This window comes from Pseudorasbora parva, chromosome 6 (assembly GCF_024679245.1).
Source record: "Pseudorasbora parva isolate DD20220531a chromosome 6, ASM2467924v1, whole genome shotgun sequence".
Lineage (NCBI taxonomy): Eukaryota > Metazoa > Chordata > Actinopteri > Cypriniformes > Gobionidae > Pseudorasbora > Pseudorasbora parva.
This window is the reverse complement of record NC_090177.1, coordinates 23287306-23307589: the sequence shown is the minus strand read 5'-3', so window position 1 is coordinate 23307589 and position 20284 is coordinate 23287306. Positions and strand designations below refer to the sequence as shown.

The following is a 20284-nucleotide window of genomic DNA, read 5'->3' as shown; positions in this document are numbered from 1 at the left end:
CAGACACCCAAACAGCAGACTGTTCCAGCCAAGCTGCATACTTGAGATGAGTGACCTCACACTGAAGCTCCAGCGCTCTGTGTATGCAAACACATTGCCATAGAAACCGAGAAGTCGGAATGACGGTGGGAACGTTGATATGAAAATCTATACTCCATTACACACAGCATCTCAAATTACCTTGGGTTTGACTCTGAAGATCTCTAACCTAAAAGAGATGCTGTTTGCGTCAAACAGATTTTACTTCCCTTCTTTCTTTAGTCATGTCTAAACTTTCCAGTGTTTATATTGGGGGAAATTAATAAAACAGTTACAGTAACAAAATGAGTTACTGAAGAAAAGCTCTTTCAAGCAGAGGGATAAAAGACATAGCTTGTTTGTATTGTGACTGTGATTGAAATCAATTTCAGCCAGCCTCTGATGTTTAAGTGCATACAAAAAAAAAAAAAAAAAAAAAAAATCAAGACAACTGATTGTGTGAAATGTTATCCATTGTATACCATGCTAAAAGAAAGCAAAATCTAGTTTTATCCTTAAAACATTTAAATATATATTCTTTCACTTCTGAAAAGTCAATCGAGTCATCCTGCACTGCACAGATTTTAATCCAATCAAATGCTCTAAAAGGCAAACGTTTCACCCTAACGATAACCCAATTAAATCATGATTTATAGCCGTAAAATCTAAATGCGAATTTTAAATTAAAAAAATTCAATACATCCCACCCAAACCACACATTTAAATATGAAACCGAAAAAAGGTTACAAATTATAAAGCAACCAATAGAAACAAATTAATGGTTAATTTTCACTTTTGGGTAAATAATCCCTTTAACTAATGAACAAACCAATTTCATGGGGTATAAAAGCATAAACCACAAAGAAAACAGATGTCAATAATAAACTTTATTAGATAGTTACCAATATTATCTACATCACTGAATACAAAGAGAATGGTGGTCTGCAGGCAGAACGGGTTTAAAAACAGGGAACCAAACTATCCCCCTCATGCTTAGCAAAATGTCTGCCAAACATGAACTACACTTACACATCTAAAAGACTAGAATGAGGGGAAAAAAACATCTGGAAAACAAAATGACAATAATTGGCAATCTTACCTTCTCTGCATCGACTTTAAAATAACAGAGCAAAGAAACATCAACATTTGCCTGCGTGCCGCTTTTAACATCAAGTCATAGACAAGGCACCACACAGCAGTGTCATGATTTAATCCCTGCTTTTCTCAAATCATCAACAGGTTAAAAACAAACACTCCTCAAGAATAAAACTTGCAAACCGTAATTGTGGGATGGGTGTTCACAGGTTTTAGGGGCCATTACAGGAAGCAAGCTATATAACCGCTTATTGATTAATGTATGCTACATAGTTTCACAGTGATGCTATCTTTAAATTTAATATAAAAAGGACTTTAAATCATGGCTTTCTCTTAATATACCAGTATCATGAGCCAGGCACTTCAGATATTGCAGTGTTAAGAGAGGTGAGGGACTTTGAGGGACTAAAAAAAAAAAGCTAGCATAACATGCTAGCTGTGGATGTTTCCATGAAAGCTAGTCTCTCAACTCTCCTCCCCTCCCTCACAGACAGACGTCAACGACTTTTTCCAGGCCAGACGGTCAGACTTACAGCTAAAACCAGGCTATTTTTAACCTGCCAAGAGCAGGAGAAGACATTGCCTTCCCTTGAGTGTGTCATCAACTTGCTGGCCACAGATCGGAAGTTGACTCAGCTACTTTATTACACTGACCGCAAGGGTAAGGGCAATTGAAAAACATATAAAAATGTCAATATCAACATACAAACTTGCTGGTTGTTAGGCCTAAAGGTCTTGAGAAGGTAAATGTATTTTGCATTGCCTGAAAAGTCACTATGTGGACCCTCAAATTAATGACAGGATACAAGAAAGTTGCCAACATCTCATTGTAAAAAAAAAAAAAAGAAGAAGAAAGAAAGAAAACAAGAATGGCGTAAAAAACAATTATAAAAGAAAAACGCCTTGACAAACAGCTGAAGTTTCACCAAGCCATGATTAGAGAGGACGGTTCTTGTTTTCATATCTGCCACAGGTTTCCGGCGAAAGTATTCAGATGGATTTCCAGTATACGAACGAAAACGAGATGACGCCACACTTGATCCTGAAAGCATCAAGCATGAGACACCCTTGGTCTGATTTGTAAAAATATATTTGATACCATACCCAGTGACCGAGAATGGCACCGAAACCAAAATAAAGATGTAATGAAACAGGCTTGAGTTGCCAGACAGATGATTAATCCCAGAGAGAAACGGAGGCGGTTGCTATGCCTTGACTGGTTGTAAAAGGCACTATTATCATCATTGGTAGAGCAAGTAGTTTTTAAGGGAGGCAGGTAAGGGCAGTCCATGGATTTCACTCAGTCGTTCTCTCCCCAACGCGACCCGTACAGAGCGCCTACAGAGGTCCATTAATGGCAGAGGTTCAGCTACAGGGAGAAACGGAGAGAGAGAGAGAAATTAATTAGCAACAATCACCCACAAATACTTTGTAAACTTGTAAATCTGGATGTAGCCTGCCCTTCCCAGTAAGACTTTGATGGGGTTGAGTGTCAGGCAAGCTGTTTTATGTTCTGACATCCTCATTTACATAAATAAACATGGTATAGCACAAACCCAAAACCTTGTTAACAAATGTTAGGAGTGCCATGAGTCTGTTGTGGCTAGGCGTATGAGGAGCGAACATGCTTATTCTTAGTAGAGAGCGTGGTAATGTGATAATTAAAGAATACCAAGATTTTGTTGCATATTTAGGCGTTTCTTCAAGCGTGGGCACTTTTCTCAGAAATGGATTTATCATCAATTAAAAAGTAACATTTAAAGAGTAACATTAGGCATTTATATTGCTAATTTTGATAGGCCCTCAAACAATACATTGTTTGATATGTGGTGAAAATTACCTTAAAGTGAGAATTTATGGCTTTCTACAGTTCATATAATATAAATATAAAAATCTGGAGATGCATGCACAATTCATAGACTAGTTTAAAGATGGACGTGTTAGATTTTGTTTTCTAAAAGTCTAGGCTGCATGGCTACAAGTTGAAGAAATATTCATGCATGTATGATTATTCATGAATCTTAGCTCACAAAAGCAATTAATAAGCTGATGCTGAGCTAATAAAGATTTAACTCTTTTACAATTACAGAAAGAAGAAATTGTGGCAAAAAAAAATTACAAATACACTGTGCACCTGGCTTAAAGTATTACAAGTTTTCCCACTGGTCCCCTTTAGTCCAGCCATATAACAAATCCAAGTACTTTGGATTTTAGAATGTTTCACACACAGCACCACCTGCACGGATGTTGAGATTACTTGCATAAAACGCACACTTTTGCGAACGAGACACTGGGGAAACCAAACAGAGTGATGTAAGAGATAAATAACAGTGCAATTATACCTCTGTTGACCACAAGCATGACGAGGAATGCATTAAAGTCACTGACAAGACAGATACAAAAGGAAGCCAAGGCCTTGGAGTCAGAGGCTGAGTAATACTCTGGCTACTCTTCTCACACAGAGACGGGAGGGAAATTCTCTAAAAATGGGAACACCTGTGTCCTGAACTGATGCAATAAGGCAGCAGCGACAACACTTCCCAAAATCTGGCATTTAATAAATGTTGCTACACATGGCTCACTCAGGAAAGGCATTTAAGAGTCATTCCATCAACTGATTGCATGCAAAACATCAAGGTGATAAAACATTTTTCCATTGGAAAGGGCATCATTAGTTTCCACAGAGTAAGGTGGGTTACAGCTGTCCCAAGAAGCCCAGACATGAGTAAGTCTGGCCCTCACCTGCATCCTTTCATTATATTACCACAGAATGATAACGTCACAAGAATGCCCTCCAAAACTGACTCATTACAGCATGATGGATTGAGGAAATGAGTCAGATTCAAAGAAACTACAGGCAAAACAGCCAAAGTTTGAAGTAATAATGAGAAGACATTTCATGCTAGCTAGTTCTCATTTGTATGAATGAATGACTAATTTTTTTAAACCCATGACCTTTATAAATAAATCCATATACCAGAGTTAAACAATGCATTTAAAAAAATGGCAGAGATCAAATATTGATATCCAAATATTCAGAATTTCCGCTCACCCACTGTCCCCCTGAAGCAAGGTGTCCCTCAGGGATCCGTTCTTGGGCCATTATTATTTATAATCTATATAATACCTCTTGGTGAGATTCTACGCCGTCATATCATTTTTACGCTGACGACATTCAATTATACACTACCTGTACATCCACTTTATCATTCACAACTGACAAAATCTCTGCTTGTGTACATGAAATAAAAGATTGTCTTCATTCAAATTTTCTAAAACTCAACATGGACAAAACTGAGATCATTTTCACTGGACCTTCATCACTCACTAATAAAATTCCTACCAACTTCACCTGTGAGACTGCTGGCACTCTTATCAAACCATCTACTACTGTTAAAAATCTTGGTGTAATTTTTGATTCTTCATCTTTCCACTCTCAGATTAATTCCGTCACTAAATTAGCTTTCTTTCATCTACGTCGCATCGCTCAGCTCTGTCCCTTTATCAGTATCTCTGATGCTGAAACACTCATCCATACGTTTGTCACATCACGTCTTGATTACTGCAATGCACTTTTCATTGGCCTACCAGCTAGCTCCATTTCCAAATTACAATATATTCAGAACTCTGCTGCCAGACTACTCACCCACACCAAACGCTCTGCTCATATTTCCCCAATTCTGCATGATCTTCACTGGCGTCCTGTGTCTTACCATATTAAATTCAAAATTCTTCTTCTCACTTTTAAGTCTCTGCACAGCCTTGCTCCCCCTTACCTCTGTAACTTGCTTCTCCCCTTCAACCCTACTCGCTCTCTATGATCTGCTGATTCCAACTCTCGTTGTCCCTCGGCATCGCCTTGCTTCAATGGGGGGCAGATCATTCAGTGTAATAGCACCCAAATTATGGAACTCTCTACCCCAATCACTCCGTTTTGTTGCCACGATCTCTGAATTCAAATCCATGCTCAAAACACACCTCTTTTCTGAATGTTATAGGTCTTAGAATTTTTTTTGTTTTTTTTTCTCTCACTCCGATTTCTCAATTTTTGTACTTGCACTCTCAATTGCCTACTGTTGTTCTGTCTACTCTGTTTGTCAATTGGCTTTATTGTTGTTTGTTTATTGTAAAGTGTCCTTGAGCTCTGGAAAGGTGCTATATAAATAAAACTTAAAGTTTGAAGTAATAATGAGAAGACATTTCATGCTAGCTAGTTCTCATTTGTATGAATGAATGACTAATTTTTTAAACCCATGACCTTTATAAATAAATCCATATACCAGAGTTAAACAATACATTTAAAAAAATGGCAGAGATCAAATATTGATATCTACAGCAGGAGTTTCAATCTAATTATGTTATAATATGACAAGGCAAACCGTTCCTAAAATAAAAAAGGCAGCTACGCATGTATAAAGATTTTTTACTCTGCAAGTAAAATATTAAGGCGTAATATACGACATGTTGCCAAAGTTAAAAAATTGCAAGGCCAGTTAATTTATTTGCATCAAATACACAGTGCATATATTCTCTCTACTGAGCAATATTGCCATAAATAGCTATAACAACATTTATTTTTTAAATAGAAAAAAAGGTTTAAACAAAACAGCAGGTTATAATTTATTATTGTTAAATCTATGACGTCAATAAAATAAAATTAGATGAAGAAAACATCTCAAATTTTCCATGAACACTATAGTACTCAATTTGAAAACACTCCTGATCTACAGGTTGGCTGATATGATATTTTAATGATGGCCAATGTGAAATTTAAAAGAACAGTTTCTTAAACAGTTCTTCTTTTACACCAGAGGAACATTTTCATGGGCTGATCTAAAAATCTCCCCCTATACCCTCAAGCAGGGCATTATTTGAAGGGACAGCCATTGTATTGGTTTTCGAAACCATAGTGGACATTGAGTGCACTCATTCTATCCCACATTGCACCGCAATAACGAGTGTACAGCCGATGTACACCAATTAGCTGTATTAGTGGACTAATGTAGGGAATAGTGATTGAGAGTTTAGGCGATTTCAGATTCAGCCATAGTTCCTAGAATTAACGGAAGTAGAACCTGCTTTTTGTGTTATCACCACAGGAACTGGAAACGATTTTAATTCTAGGAAGGAACTCCTTTTGGGGGAACTACTAAATTAGCTCCTACTTCAGAGGGTCTAAGCCAGCACAATAGGAAGTACCAGAGAATATGTAAGCACATGCTAATTGTCCGAATGCGAAACACCAGCACCGGCCAATAAAATAAATAAAAAGCTGTGTTAACACACAGTTTATAGCCTATACATTTACTCCACAAACAAACTCTACAAACATGGAAAACAGTGACAGGTGAACCCCTCAACCTTTTCGTTAAAATGAAAATCCAACGCAACTGTGAGGGGACCAAGCAAACCGTGATTATGTATTTCTGCTCAGCTAGCGATATTTGACATCAATCACACAACAAATGCTAATACTTTCATATACTATTTTATAATATCATTTACTTTCTTCTTTGTATAATTATTCTAATAACGTATTAGACAGGAATGTAAACTAATGAATACAGAACTGGCGTTCTCAGTGCAGTCACAATAAAAGTCACAACAACAAAAGAGGCTTACATCTCTTAAGAGTTTCTACTGGCGGTGTGAATGCAACTAGGAAAATGACCCTAGGGGAACTTTGGTTGTAAGGGAACCATCTTGGAGGTTAGTTCCTATAACTACCAGGTGTAAAAGATCCGATTTACTCTACAAAACTATATATACATTTTATATAAATATTATAAAAAGAAAGTGTTTTAGCCACTGAGAAGCCAGAGAAGACTTCTGTCAAACAGGAATAGGCCTCACATCATTTAAACGAATCTGCCCAAAAGTTAAGGAAAAGCTACATTTTGTTTCTTTAAAATAATGGAGAATGTCTGTTTAAATGTACTTCAGGCAGTAGTGGAATCTATTAAGTACATAAGGAAAAATTGCCCAGAGCAAAAAGGGCAGTTTAATGATTAGCTTCCAGGATGTGTGTGAGATAATGAAGGATGTCAGTCTTTATCAGGTAAAGGGAGCTGGCTTCATATAATTAATGGATGAGAATCAAATCCTTCCATAGACACACTAGCTCCAACCACTTTCAAATGTTTAAAGCAGAGGCAGCCTTGTTATTCAAGAGACGATTGGAGAAGCCATGCAAAATAGATAACGGTTTCAAACAAGAAAGGGTGATACTTACGATCAAGTCCATTGATGTACCGAATTCTGATTTCACAGTGTCCCCACACAGCACTCACTACAGGGTATAGCTTCCTTCCTTTGAGTCCTCTGAAAGCAACCCCTAAATATTGTCCGTCGACAATAAAACTTAAAGTCCCCTCGTCCATGTCCAGGACCACCAAAAATGAGTCTGGAACAATAAAGGTCTCATCTGGCTCAAGAAAAGCTGGATATGTCCTACTGGACTGGTTCTTGCCATCATGATAGAGTTTGTTACGTCCCAGGTCCCAGCCCCAGGACTCGCTATTGTTTCCTACAAGTGCAGTGTATCCTACAGAATGCAGTGGGGCTTCACCAGTCGCCACACCAACAACGGCATGGGTTCCCCGCTGGCGCATGGCCCAGCTGATCTCCCACACATGCAGTCCCCGTGTGTATCCCACTCGGCCCCGGATAGCATCTGTACTCTGCGCTACAGGATGCCGGTGAAATATGAGTTTATTGTCCTCTTTAACAAAGATGTTAAGCGACCGGTCATCGTTGTTCCACGAGTGCTGAACTTGGACATCCTGCGAGGCTGATGGCATGTCTAACAACATATCCAGGCGGGAAGGCTTGGTGTAGTCTAAAGCCTGCAGCTCTAGCTTGAGAGGCCGAAACGCCGGGTCCCGCATATCCACAGTCTTTATGCCTCCCGGAACCTTCTGCCCCATGCTCTGGGTGGTCTTACTAGCACGTTACTCCCCCTCTTGTCACAAAACAAAGCAAATAACAGAGAAAGAGGGCAGTCAGGGTCCACTCCTTCACCTATGCCCCTCCACCAATAATGAGGCCAAGGCCGCTGTTTTTATGCCGGTGGTTGCTGGAAAACCAGGTCAAAGCAGCTGCTAGTTACACTCACCTGGGGAGATTAAAAGGGAGATAAAAAAGGCAAAGTTAAATGACTGCAAAAATCTATTTTTACTGCTGCCTTTTCCCCATAACACAATATAACTGCTACTAACAACAGTATCATCATCTCTACTACTACAGTTATAAATTACTGTGTTTAATAACTAATTATAAATGCAAAAGTAAAATCATCCAAATTGACAGCATGTTAAAGAAAATAATGAATGACCAGTATCAGTATTAATATAATGTATTATAATGCAATGCATTATTAAAAAATACAGGTAAAGCACCTGTAAATTGTGCCCCACTTTTTTTTACAGTCAAGATATAAAATTTAAAACAATTTCTGTAAAGCTGCTTTGAAACTATGTGTATTATTGTTTAAAAAAAATACTATACAAATAAATATGAATTTAATTACTAAAACTACTACTACACACCATGAAATCAGGCCATGAAATGAGTACATGCATCATGTATGTGTCATACAAGCAGATATTTTGTTATAAATGTAACTTTATCTCAATATTGGTTTAAGATTTATGATGATTTAAGATAATCGAGTGGGAGGGGGGGGGGTTCTCATTATGTCCACGTTTGAGACACATCTACTCTCCTCTACAAGCTCATACAAGAGTGGACTGTTAATAGCACAGTAACTGTATCATTCTGTCAGTTGCATGCTCAATGCCTCACTTGTGTGTGTTACAATATGGTTTACTGGTCCAAGGCACTTTTCAGAGTCCTATTACGTCGCATGACATGCAGAGGAGAAGTAAGTCTCTAGCTTTACCACAATTAACCCGCTCCTCTTGACGCTTCACACAATGACCTTTAAAAATAAAGGGATATAAGGGAGAGGAAAACGGCAGGCTATTTCCTCTTAAGCTCGTCTAGTCTGAAGATAACAGGAAGAGCAATAAAAAGTCTGGCTTCAAGAATATATAATACAGAGCCGAAATGTTTTAAATGAAAATCGCATGTTCAGGCCAGCAATATTCCACAGACAGGGTCAGTGGCAAAAGAGGCTAGTAGGATGTAGGATGGAAAAAGAAAAAATTCATTAGACATGCTTAGACACTAGACATACCAGTGCCGTGTGTGAAATCCCCACCCAATGTCCTGGTTTCTAACGCAATTCCTGCCCTCCTAAATTACATCACTGTTAAATCTGATATTCAACAATTAGGACAGTCTACTGCAAACAACAGCAACAACAAAAAAAGAGAACGCTTTGACTTACGTCCACAAGTCATAAGTTCTTCCTATACAGTGCATAAGCAAAACTGCTTATTGAAAACAGCGTTTCATAATGAGCTGCTGAAGGGCCCCAAGGGTAATTGAATTGTAGACAAGAGTTCATTGAGGAGCATCTTGGTCCTTTCTCTGATACAAGTAAACAACCTTTTAAATGGGTCACGCCTCTCTGCCGCAGGCCTACCCAAGGCAGAGGAACACCAAGAAGTGGGTGGCAAGTTTGTGAATGCCAAACAATACAGTCTTCAATAGCTGTCCAACCTTTAGAAAGTAGGAAACATGTTAATTTGCACACTCTCTATGCAGGGAGCAATTAAGCTCTGTGGCAAAGCACCAACACACACAGACAACAGCCTTTTACGGATCTGTTAGAACCCGTGATCATTTTAAATGCGATATCACATTATTACATAGGGCGAGGTAATGTCATCCGGCAGGATCGACGAACCGACAGGATCGTCATTGCATGATGGGTTAAATGAGACTGCTTGGCATGGCAACAACCTGACTGTTCGAATGTTTTGTTTTTTGGGTGGTTATGAGAGGGACTTTGCAGGTGGTATGCCGACCCCTTATGTGTAGAGCTGATTGAAATGCGTGATGGGGGTTCTGGTGGATTTGTTGGACCTGGAGAACAGTGGTGGCTTTTGTCTTGACCACATTTAATACTTATGCAAAACTGGGCTTCCCTAGACTTCACCTACTTGGATGCAGAGACGTCCCACTTACTTGGTCACTTTAGTTCAATCTTGAACATTTTGTACAATTTTAATGAGAAAACACCCCATTGATTATCTTGATTCGGCCTAGGCTTAAGACACTTCAGCCAAATGAATCTACCCCTCCTCTACAAACTCAGACAACAGCTGACTTAATAGCACAGCAACTGTATTATTCTGTTGATTGCTGAATGATGGCATTGTGAAAATTTGTCAACCAGTGGCGATTTCACTTACAATATTGCTTCCAAAATCTCCAATGGTTGACAGTCTCGCCATCATCTGGGGCATTTTTCACTTCTCCAAAGGTGCAGCATGTTTTTGCAAGATGACAGACATTACTCTAAAACAGGGACATTATCTTCAACAGGTTTTAATCATGAAACTGAGGCATCTGGCAGGCAGCTGTGAGTGAGGGGCAAAGCAAGACCGAGAAAGTAGATGACGACAAATCATGGTGTCAACCCAAATGTCACACAGATGCTCTATTCAGACAGTGGGCAGACGGTGAAAAAGTGCTATTTGTCTGCCATTTAACACTGCTTGATTAAAGAAGTATGATGACTTCTCACCTAAGAGACTAACAAAATCATAGAAGACATTCAAATTAAAATCATTAAAATATTCTCACAGGTTTTTTGTTGGTAAAAAAGCTGCATCTGAAGGGGTACATATACCACACCATGAAAGTGGCATAAACACAGGAGTTTGAACTGCAGAAATAATATTATAAAATTGTTTTAAATATCAAGCAATGTTGGAACAGAGACACAGTGGGTCGCACATTGTTCACGAGACACAAGGAGCCGTTGTGCTCACTGGGACCTGGGTTAGGGTTCAATTTGGGTCATGTCCCGAACCCAGTACCCCCTTCTCTCTCTCACTCTTTCCACTTTCCTGTCAACTCTAAACATGCATTATACAATTGCTTACATGACATTAAGTACCAAAAGAAATTTCCAAAGACACAATGACAATAACACAAAAAAAAGAAATGATCAACAGTGAGAACAAGTTTGAGGAATATTAAAATCTGATTGTACTGAAAGGGCGTTTTTATATTGACACTCCCTTCATGAACGCAGACTCACCCTGGATTAAAGCAATCATATTGTTCAGCTGGGCTCTGTAGGGCTGACAGCCGTCTAAGCAGCAGTTATGAAATAACTGGAGCACTCTTAACCACCACTCACCCACTAGACAAGTTCAACAGCTCTAGGCAGAGCCACAACAGGTGCCATCATGATAGCGCTGAACCGTTTCAAGAACTGAAAATGACAACACCTCTCACAGATATATACACCATCCATACTGCAATCTGATAGGAAACTTCTGAACGTTGCTAAAAATCACAGAAACACACACACATGTAGGCCCATGTAGAGAACAAATTTGGGTGGTGCTGTTTCTGCCATGATGGTATGGAAAGCCTCTTGTTTGGAAATGGTCCTCCCCACCAAAAAAAACAACAAGTCTATTTTGGAAATGAGTAACAATTGAAACAAAGACAGAATAATATATAATTGAACTACATTAATATGGCCCATTAGTTTAAGATTTTTAGAACCCAGCACCAACCTTAAAGGAACACTCCACCGTTTATAGAAATAGGGCTTATTCAACTTCTTTCCTACATTTAGATATGTGGGCAAAAGCATTTGTCTCAGTGTATGCATGGTTTTTAGTTTGCCAGGGTAGCCGCTAGCTTAGCTTAATGAATGGAATCCTATGTCGCCAGTTAGCATGTCCGGAGTAAAATAAATGATTATTTATTGTGGCCTGCACAACGAGTACAAATAGCGATGCAGATTAAGACTAGCCGATTTCCTAGGCAGATATTGGCTTGGGACTCGGGCTGCACGATTAATGGAAATCGAACCGCAATCGCGATTTGGGTAATGTGCGATTATGAAAGCTTAAAGGCTGCAGTTTTAATTAAATAAATAAATGCCCAGTGAGTCAGTGAAGAGCGGCTCTCTGACCAGGAGCCCATCTGAAAGACTGCGAATTTGAGTTGCTTATAACGTGCGCTTGAAAAAAGCAACAGGAGTCAAACATCTTCACAAACTAGCGAAGCGTTCATAAACCTGTTAATAAACCCATAAACAAAAGACAATGTTTCATAATATGTTTTACCTCACTTCATATCGTCAGTCGAGTGTCTGTGAGCTGATGTGGCTTCTCATCACAGAATAAGGCAGACGATGCACTATTTTATAGCATTCTATAGAGGGATGAAGTCCATGTCAATCAGCACAGCATTATAATATACTTTATTATTATGAAAATACCATAGATGGCTTGAAGAACTCAACAAACCATATTTTGCTGCAGTCGTGTTTATTGTCGTCATGTTTAATCGTCATTATATTACTTCTCTGAGGCAAATGTGCATATACATATTTTTTTTAAATAAATAACTCCTTAGGTTTAGACCTTTCTAATGTTTTTGGTCATAGGGTTTCTGCATATTTGACAAAAAAAAAAAAAAAACTGCTGAGTTACCTATTAATAAGTTTTCTGTAAATATCTGTATTATGTATGTGTAATCTGATGTATAGTCTGATATATCTAATTATATTGTTATATTTATTCGGACATACTCTATTTTTAATTTGTAATTATGAAAATGTTCTTGTAATGGTAATATTTCTTATTTTAAAAATATTTTTAACAGTAATAAATTACAATTATTATTCATATTAATATATAAACAAAACGTCATATACAAACACTTCATTTGTAAAATTATAATACATTTTAAATCAATTTAGTATAATGTTTAAATGTGTAAGTATGTCTTCTGGCATGTGCAAGTAAATTGGCCATTCAAATTAAATAAAAATAAGTTGCTTGCATGGAAAAAACAACAACAGAATAAGTTATGAGGCATTGGTGTTCTATCAGTTCAATCATATCTTTCATAAACCGATCATATTTAAGTCTATCACATCTTGTCTACTGTCAACTGAATGATCAATGTTTATGAACGCAAAGTGACCTGTAAATGTGAAAAAAAAAAAAAACTGGTTTACATTGCAATTTTGCAAAATATTCTTTTTTCCAAATTGCCTGAAAAACCACCTCATGCAAGCAAAAAAAAAAAATGTTTTCAACTCGACTACAAGAACAGGAATATACTGTACAAAAAACTGATAGAATCATAGAAACATAGAATATGAAACACTTAGAGAGGACTGTCAACACCACACAAAATTAAATTCATGATTTACATTTTTCTTCCAAATAGGACATCCCCATGCATGCTCATCACTGACCTTCACAGACCTGAACAAAGAGACAAAACTATAATTCAAACTAAACCTAAAAATAGATTCACAACAGCTCAGCATGCTTTAGTTTACAGTAACGGCTGCATGTCAAGACCAGCAAAATTGTTAGCCCAATTAGCTATTTAACCAAATTAGTGCATTTATGCAAGCAAATTAAATTCTCAGCGTAACATAGCCAATAGAACTACAGCTCATACATTTCACAAAGAATCTCAATGATCTTCATTTATCAGAGAGTAATGGGAGCTTTAGTTTGCAACAACAAAATAGCAAAAGCTATTCAAACAGTCTCAGTCACCCTTGACTGAAGTGAAAATAAATATGCCAACAAACAATTTTCTGAACAAAACATTTATTCAGAATCACAGACACATATGCTAACTAAAAATATCACAAAACTAAGGACTTGCAAGTTCACACCAAAACTGAACCAAACCTGTGATTCTTACTGCACAGAAAAGTGCACAGAGAGATGTTATAGGAAACCTGGGATAGTAAGAGAGTTTATGCAATAAAGATCAGGGCAGCAGCAGTGACATACAGACTTGTGTAACTTCAGGTTTAATCTCAGCAGACACTGCAATCGATTTACCTCTGAGGGTATCAGGTCAAACAAAGTGTCCAAGAACGTACATCGGTGTATGCCTGCACCAACAACACTGGTAGCATTACCGATGCCTGAAAAAAAAGTGATAGTGAAAGAGCATGCTATGTTGCTGAATGTTTAAAGCACAGGGCAATATGACGGAGCTATAGATTAAACAAGAGTTGAACTACTGTAATGTGTGTGAAGTATTATTGTCTTTAATATAATATAATACTTCAATTCAGCAAGCCCTCATTAAATTGATTAAAAGCAATACAAGACATCTTGTTTACAAGACTTACAATTTAAATAAATACTGTTCTTCTAAACTTCTTTCTGTTCTTCAAAAAATCCTGGAAAAAAACGAATTTGAACACCAAATCAGCATATTAGAATAATTTCTGAAGGATCATGTGACACTAAAGACTGGAGTAGTGATGCTGAAAATTCAGCTTTCCAATCACAAATTACTTTTTTTAATTAAATTAGAAAACAGTTATTTTATATAACATTACACACACACACTTGATAATCAACCACCTGAGAACCACAAAAGAACCATCTCTTAATTTAAAATATAGCCCATTCCATGTTAATGTAAGCTCAACCCAGACAAGCACCCTTAGTGAAGGGGAAGGTGAGCATGAGCAAATAATCAACATTACAAAATTCACATTGCTGTAATCCAGGTCAGTTCAGTAGGACATCCTCTACAGCAGAGACTCAGAGGAGTTACGTGTTACACAGGCCTACAACATCTGTGTTCAGTCGAGAGCTACAGACACAGTTAACACCCTCCTGAGATGAGAAAAATCAGTCCTACTGTTCTTACAAACATGAAGGAAAGATTAATCTGCCTTGAATACATCAACCACACAATAATCTGACATTAAATAGGGCATCAAATACTGAACTGATGTCTCTGAGGGTAGTCTTAGAACTCACTGATGAAAAAAAAACATTCCAAATACAGGTTTCCACCAAACTATAGTTACTAAACTAAAGTTCAAGTTGCAACAATAAAACTGGTAACTTCATGTGTAACGGCAGTGGATCACAGACAGAAGGGATTATTTTTGGCATTACAATCCTCCGAATGCAAACACTAATAGATTTGCTCTGACTGCGAGATCACACCTGTCGATTGTAGTAACATTTTCACAATGAGATGAGATCTCGCAAAGACTCGCAAGATCAAACGTGACTAGAGTTGTTTTACGGGAAGGAAAACAAAGGATAAAAAAAAGAAAGTGATCTTTCTCAATGCTCCACTTTTGTGGCTGCCAAGTTTTAGCTATATGCACACGCAACATCAGGTTGGTGAAACTTGCTCATTCTTATTGGCCATCACTGGCATCATGTCAGAGGCAGCCATAAATCAAGAGTCCAACATATAGTTACATTTTGGGATTGTCAGGTAGGTAGCTTACCTAGAAATCTAGACGCAACCTAGCGGCAGCAAATCTAATCTGCCCGCGAGTGTCGTCTAGCAACTCTCAATACCCTTCTGAGCTGTATTCGCCTAACTCTTGCCGGGCCAATCACATCGTGTATAGAGTCGGTGGGCGAGGCCATAATGACGACTAGTGATGGGGAGTCGACTCCAAAAGAGTCTATTCCTTGACTCTGAATAGCCCCAGAGTCAGGGTCGACTCCAGTACAGGAATCAACTCTCTGTGTCGACTCTGTTGCTGTGTCCGAAATCGCTCGTTTACTGATTTTTTACTGAATCTCTCATCTAAAGTGCATGGCAGTTGTGTGCACTATAAGCAATCAGTGAATGAAATGAAGCGAGCCGTGGCTTGCGAGGTAATACACTGACGTAATACATTCATACAATTCTGACATCAAGAAGAAAGGCATCAATAGTGTGCATTTTTTTATGTATAGGCTAGTATCTTTAACTCACCTTTTAAGACAATGATCATGTGCGTTAAGCGCCATCACTCGACAATCACATCTTTTTTCATGACTTTTCCTATGTAAAATTATTGGCAATAGATACAGAAACATGACAGCCACTAAAGTCATCGCTAAATTGGACTAATTTGGACAGCCACGCTTAAAGTGTGTGGTTTTAGTAAGAGGATTTTAGGACCTTGTGTCAGGGGGAAATAATTTAAATATGTAACAACAGCTATTTTTTTCTGATTTCTTGCCCTGTTTTGATGTGAAGTAAATGGAGTCAAGGAGTCGATTCCATAGACTCCCATAGTGGGAGTGGGGAATCAGAGTCGACTCCAAAAAACCTGGAATCGAACACCCCTAATGATGACGGCCAAGTTGCGTTTGCGTGCTTCTAGTAAACACAGAAACTGGATAACGTCGGTCTTTCGAATCAGCTTTGACCGCGACTCTGGAAGACTTGGAGTTAAGCTTTACTCTGAGAAAACAACAAAGAAAGGCACTAAAGTCATTCTTAAAAAGGGAAGATTTGTTCGAAGTTTTGCCGACCGGATACGGAAAATGTTTAATCTATCAACAAGCTCTGTTTCACCTTCGTTGCTCTGGTTGGTTGTAGCGCTATCCTATCGCGTGCAGAGGGAGTTTGAAAGACAACCGTTTATCCCGCCCTTTCGGATTGAGCCCTGTCTATGGTGAGTTTCCAGACCAAACATCTTGATGTGGGTCTGGCTTGTCACGCTAGTAGGTAGCAGTGAAATGATTGTAATGACACCACACAATCGAGGATTTTTTGGACAAAGTCACGACCACCAAATCAGTGGGGGTTGCAAATCAGGCCTTGTCCGGCGATTACAAGAACAAGCTCAATTTATGATTGAACATTTGTCTGGGGAGTCTGCTCTGTATTTTGTACTGCACAAGAGGCGTGAAAAACAAGCATTATATACGACTAAGTTTATTTCCGCAAATGTGTAACAGAAGCAGGATAAATTAATGTACTGGTTTCCAGACTGAGCTGCAGGGCGAAATCAAATAGCCGGCAGATCAGGCTGGGTTTACCCAGTCTAAATCAAGCCCAAAATCTGGATTAAAATCTTCAAGTTTGTGGCCAGCCTTAGGGGTCATTTATGACAGCATTTCAACTAAAAACAAAACTTACGCGTTTTGGCCATAAATTTACACAACAATGGCATTTTGGAGGACTGAAAATGCAAACTTTTGAAAATGGGTTTTAAAGTGCAGGTTTTTGAAAATAGCCTCGTTATCGTCCCTGTGTAAACTACAAAAACATTTTTTCACAATGTGTGAAAATGGTTGTGATGTTATGTGCATGAATGCTCAGTCCATAGCCATGTAGTTTTTCCTTTACAAAGTGAAATTGCCAACTACTTGCCTGACATGCATAATACAGTGTTTCAAACAAAGACTGTAAAAAAATAAGGCCATAGTGTCTGTGACGTCACCCATTGAATAAGCCGTTCTGAAGCGTAAAGTAGGGGCGAGTTGGCCGTTTCCATCTTGCTAGCGCGTCATCGCATGTCACTCGCGGATAACGGGCAGGAGTTTATGGGCGGAGCTTATGTGATGCAATGACTATAGACGGTGGATAAATGGCTATTCCCCTGCCACTCAATGTAACCACTCCCTTAATTATGCAGAACTTTAAGGCTTTATATATAATGTAAACAAATAAGTTATTAAAAAAAAAAAAAAAAAAAAAAAATCACCCCCTCAGAGTTGTCCTGAAGGGCAAAATTAGCCGTATAGACCAAAACCACAATTTGTACTAGGCTGTAAACATGTTTTTTTCTGCCGTAAAGTTGGGAATTTTAACATGGGGCTCAGTGAGATTCTGCTCCTTTCTGAAGCCTGTCCGTAGTGGCCAGTTTAGAAATTGCAGTTTACATTACTTCCGTATTAGCTTCAAGAGATCATGGGGTTGCCGTTTGGTTTAAAATCGTTTTTGTGGATCAATGATGTGAAAAACATTTAAATTTTTAGTACATCGTTGATGAATAGTACCTGACAAAATCATGAATTTGTCATGCATATTTACAAATTCAGTCTATAGGTGTTTCTTTACAAAATAATGTCGCCAACTACTTGCCTGGCATGCATAACAGCATTTTTAATCTTTTCACAGATCCGTGAGAACAGGGATTCTTGTTTAATAACCTTGTATGCAAAAAACTCAAAAGTAAATACATTTCCATATTTTTAGTACGTTGTCATGTAAAAATAAAAAAAGCTACATTTCAACTGTATCTTTAAGTATGCAGCATGAGCGTGATAGATTATTGCTAAAATGTGTAAAAAAATAAATAATATAAAAAGTAAAAATTCCAGTTGACATTTAGACAAAAAAGACCAGTTTATTTAATTTCTTCTCTGCCAATGAAAATAGTTCTAAAAGAAGCCAAAGCAATTTTCTACTCGCCAAGCAAAACCGATCAAAGGCCGGATTGGAATTCATTTGACTGGAGCGGAGTAAAGATTTCCCCTTTACTCAAAGCTCTCTCTAATTACACTTTAATTCCATAATTAGCTCCACTCCGGGTTTTCAAGTTTCCCGCTCCCTAGCGAGAGAAACCAGCTCGGAGAGATCCTGGCGGTTGGCGCGAATGAAAACATCAACTCTCACTTTAGGTAAATACCCACGAAAGAACACACTGACTTTAAAAAGAAAACATGACTTAATAAACGCTCTTCCCTCTATGCAGTAAGAAAAGTCGATAATATTACACAAACTGCAGTGCTATACCAAATATTAGCACTCTTGGAACACAACACAAGAATTAGAAAAACGGGCCTGATATAGTTAATAATTTTAAATAAAAGATGAGCTTGTTTTTCATTTAGCTAGCAGCCTAGTAAATAAGTGCAGATAGCTAAAACACTAATGTCTCCACACCTATGCTAGGACTAACGTTAGGTCTTTAAGACCTTAAAACGAAAGTAAAGCTTCTCCAGCATTGTCTGGGCTCTAGGCCAAACATCTAAAGGACGTGGAATAAAACTTTAAACGGCTGCTGTTTAGCACAATTCTCAAGTAAATACAAACTAAATGAATGCATTGAGCTACATAGTAATGCGACTAACGTTACCTGTCCTTTCGCAGAGAGGATAGTGTAACAAACGAACAACATAATAATCAGACACATATCTGCTGCCAAACTTATCTTGGGTAGGAAACTATTAAGCGTAGATACATTGAAGCGTAAAGGTGTCTGTTGATATACATAATATTTTAGACCCAATACAAACGCATGAAGCATTTGTTGTTTAAGTGCATAGACTAGCCTACTAATGTATTATTTACACAGCATTAGGAAAGGTGCCACGAACTAGCGCGTTTATATCGCATTTCACGTTTTATATATTCGGCTTGTTGAATGAGCCCATCGACTGATGTTTGCTTTCGAAAAGATTGGAGAATACGCGAATGTATGCATGTGAACACACAGCAAAGACAATAGACATGCAAATGTTAAATCGTAACAATTTCAGACCCTAAGTTACCTGCAACGGATCCACACCGGGAAATAAAACATAGGCGAAGGAGTGGAGCAAGTATGTTCCTTTCAGTCGGTATTCCCGTGGAAATCCATGACTCTACCTCCTCTCTGTCTTTTTTAGCATAGACTTGTATTGGGTGAAATGATGGCTGCTACAGCGACAGAAACATCTCTCCAGTCACGTGGTCAAATAGCTCCCAGCTGCTGCTGAACGTCCCTCCCAATTGAGCTGAGCTGTTGTTGTTTAGCTCATTTCCCCTGATAAACCTTGCTAATTGTGGACTACATAATAATGGCATTATCACTCTGTACTGGTGTATGCCAGATATACATTGATGCGCAAGTACTCTCTTTCTTTTATTTAATTTACCCAGTCCATACTTTGTAATTCTATTAGTTAGCAAAGCAAAAAAAAAAAATCTTTATTTGTGAACCATGACTCATCCTCCATGTTCTAGAGGTCACAATGTGGATCATTTCGTTCACTTTGTGTTTTATTACCTTGGCATTTTTTTTTTATGGGAAAATGGCCAAATTTCCACCAAAATTTATAAAATGGCTCGATATATTTAAGATGTTGCTGTGCATTTTAGCAACTTCCTGTTTTGTTTATTTCCTAACAATTCATATATTTAATAATATTCTTAATTATTAAGGGCTTTATCATGTGACCTAATATATTATGCATAAATTAAGATATTTTAGGTAACAGTTTGGTTATATATATATATATATATATATATATATATATATATATATATATATATATATATATATATATATATATAT

General features: G+C 37.9%; 1 protein-coding gene across 1 annotated transcript; it reads right to left on the bottom strand.

Moving 5' to 3' along the window:
- Window positions 1-892: 892 nt before the first annotated feature.
- spsb1 (splA/ryanodine receptor domain and SOCS box containing 1) lies at window positions 893-19744 on the bottom strand. Its single transcript, XM_067446276.1, has 3 exons — window positions 19500-19744; window positions 7346-8227; window positions 893-2482 (listed from the first exon to the last, which is right to left on the bottom strand). Exons 2-3 carry the CDS (start codon window positions 8037-8039, stop codon window positions 2355-2357), a joined length of 822 nt encoding a protein of 273 aa, XP_067302377.1. The 5' UTR covers window positions 8040-8227; window positions 19500-19744; the 3' UTR covers window positions 893-2354.
- Between the last annotated feature and the right edge of the window lie 540 nt (window positions 19745-20284).

Excerpts from the sequence above, each read along its gene's own strand:
- spsb1 (XM_067446276.1), bottom strand. The coding sequence starts at position 8,039 with ATGGGGCAGAAGGTTCCGGGAGGCATAAAGACTGTGGATATGCGGGAC. Across the intron at positions 2,483-7,345 it reads GTACATCAATGGACTTGATC|CTGAACCTCTGCCATTAATG; the intron begins GTAAGTATCACC and ends TTCTCCCTGTAG.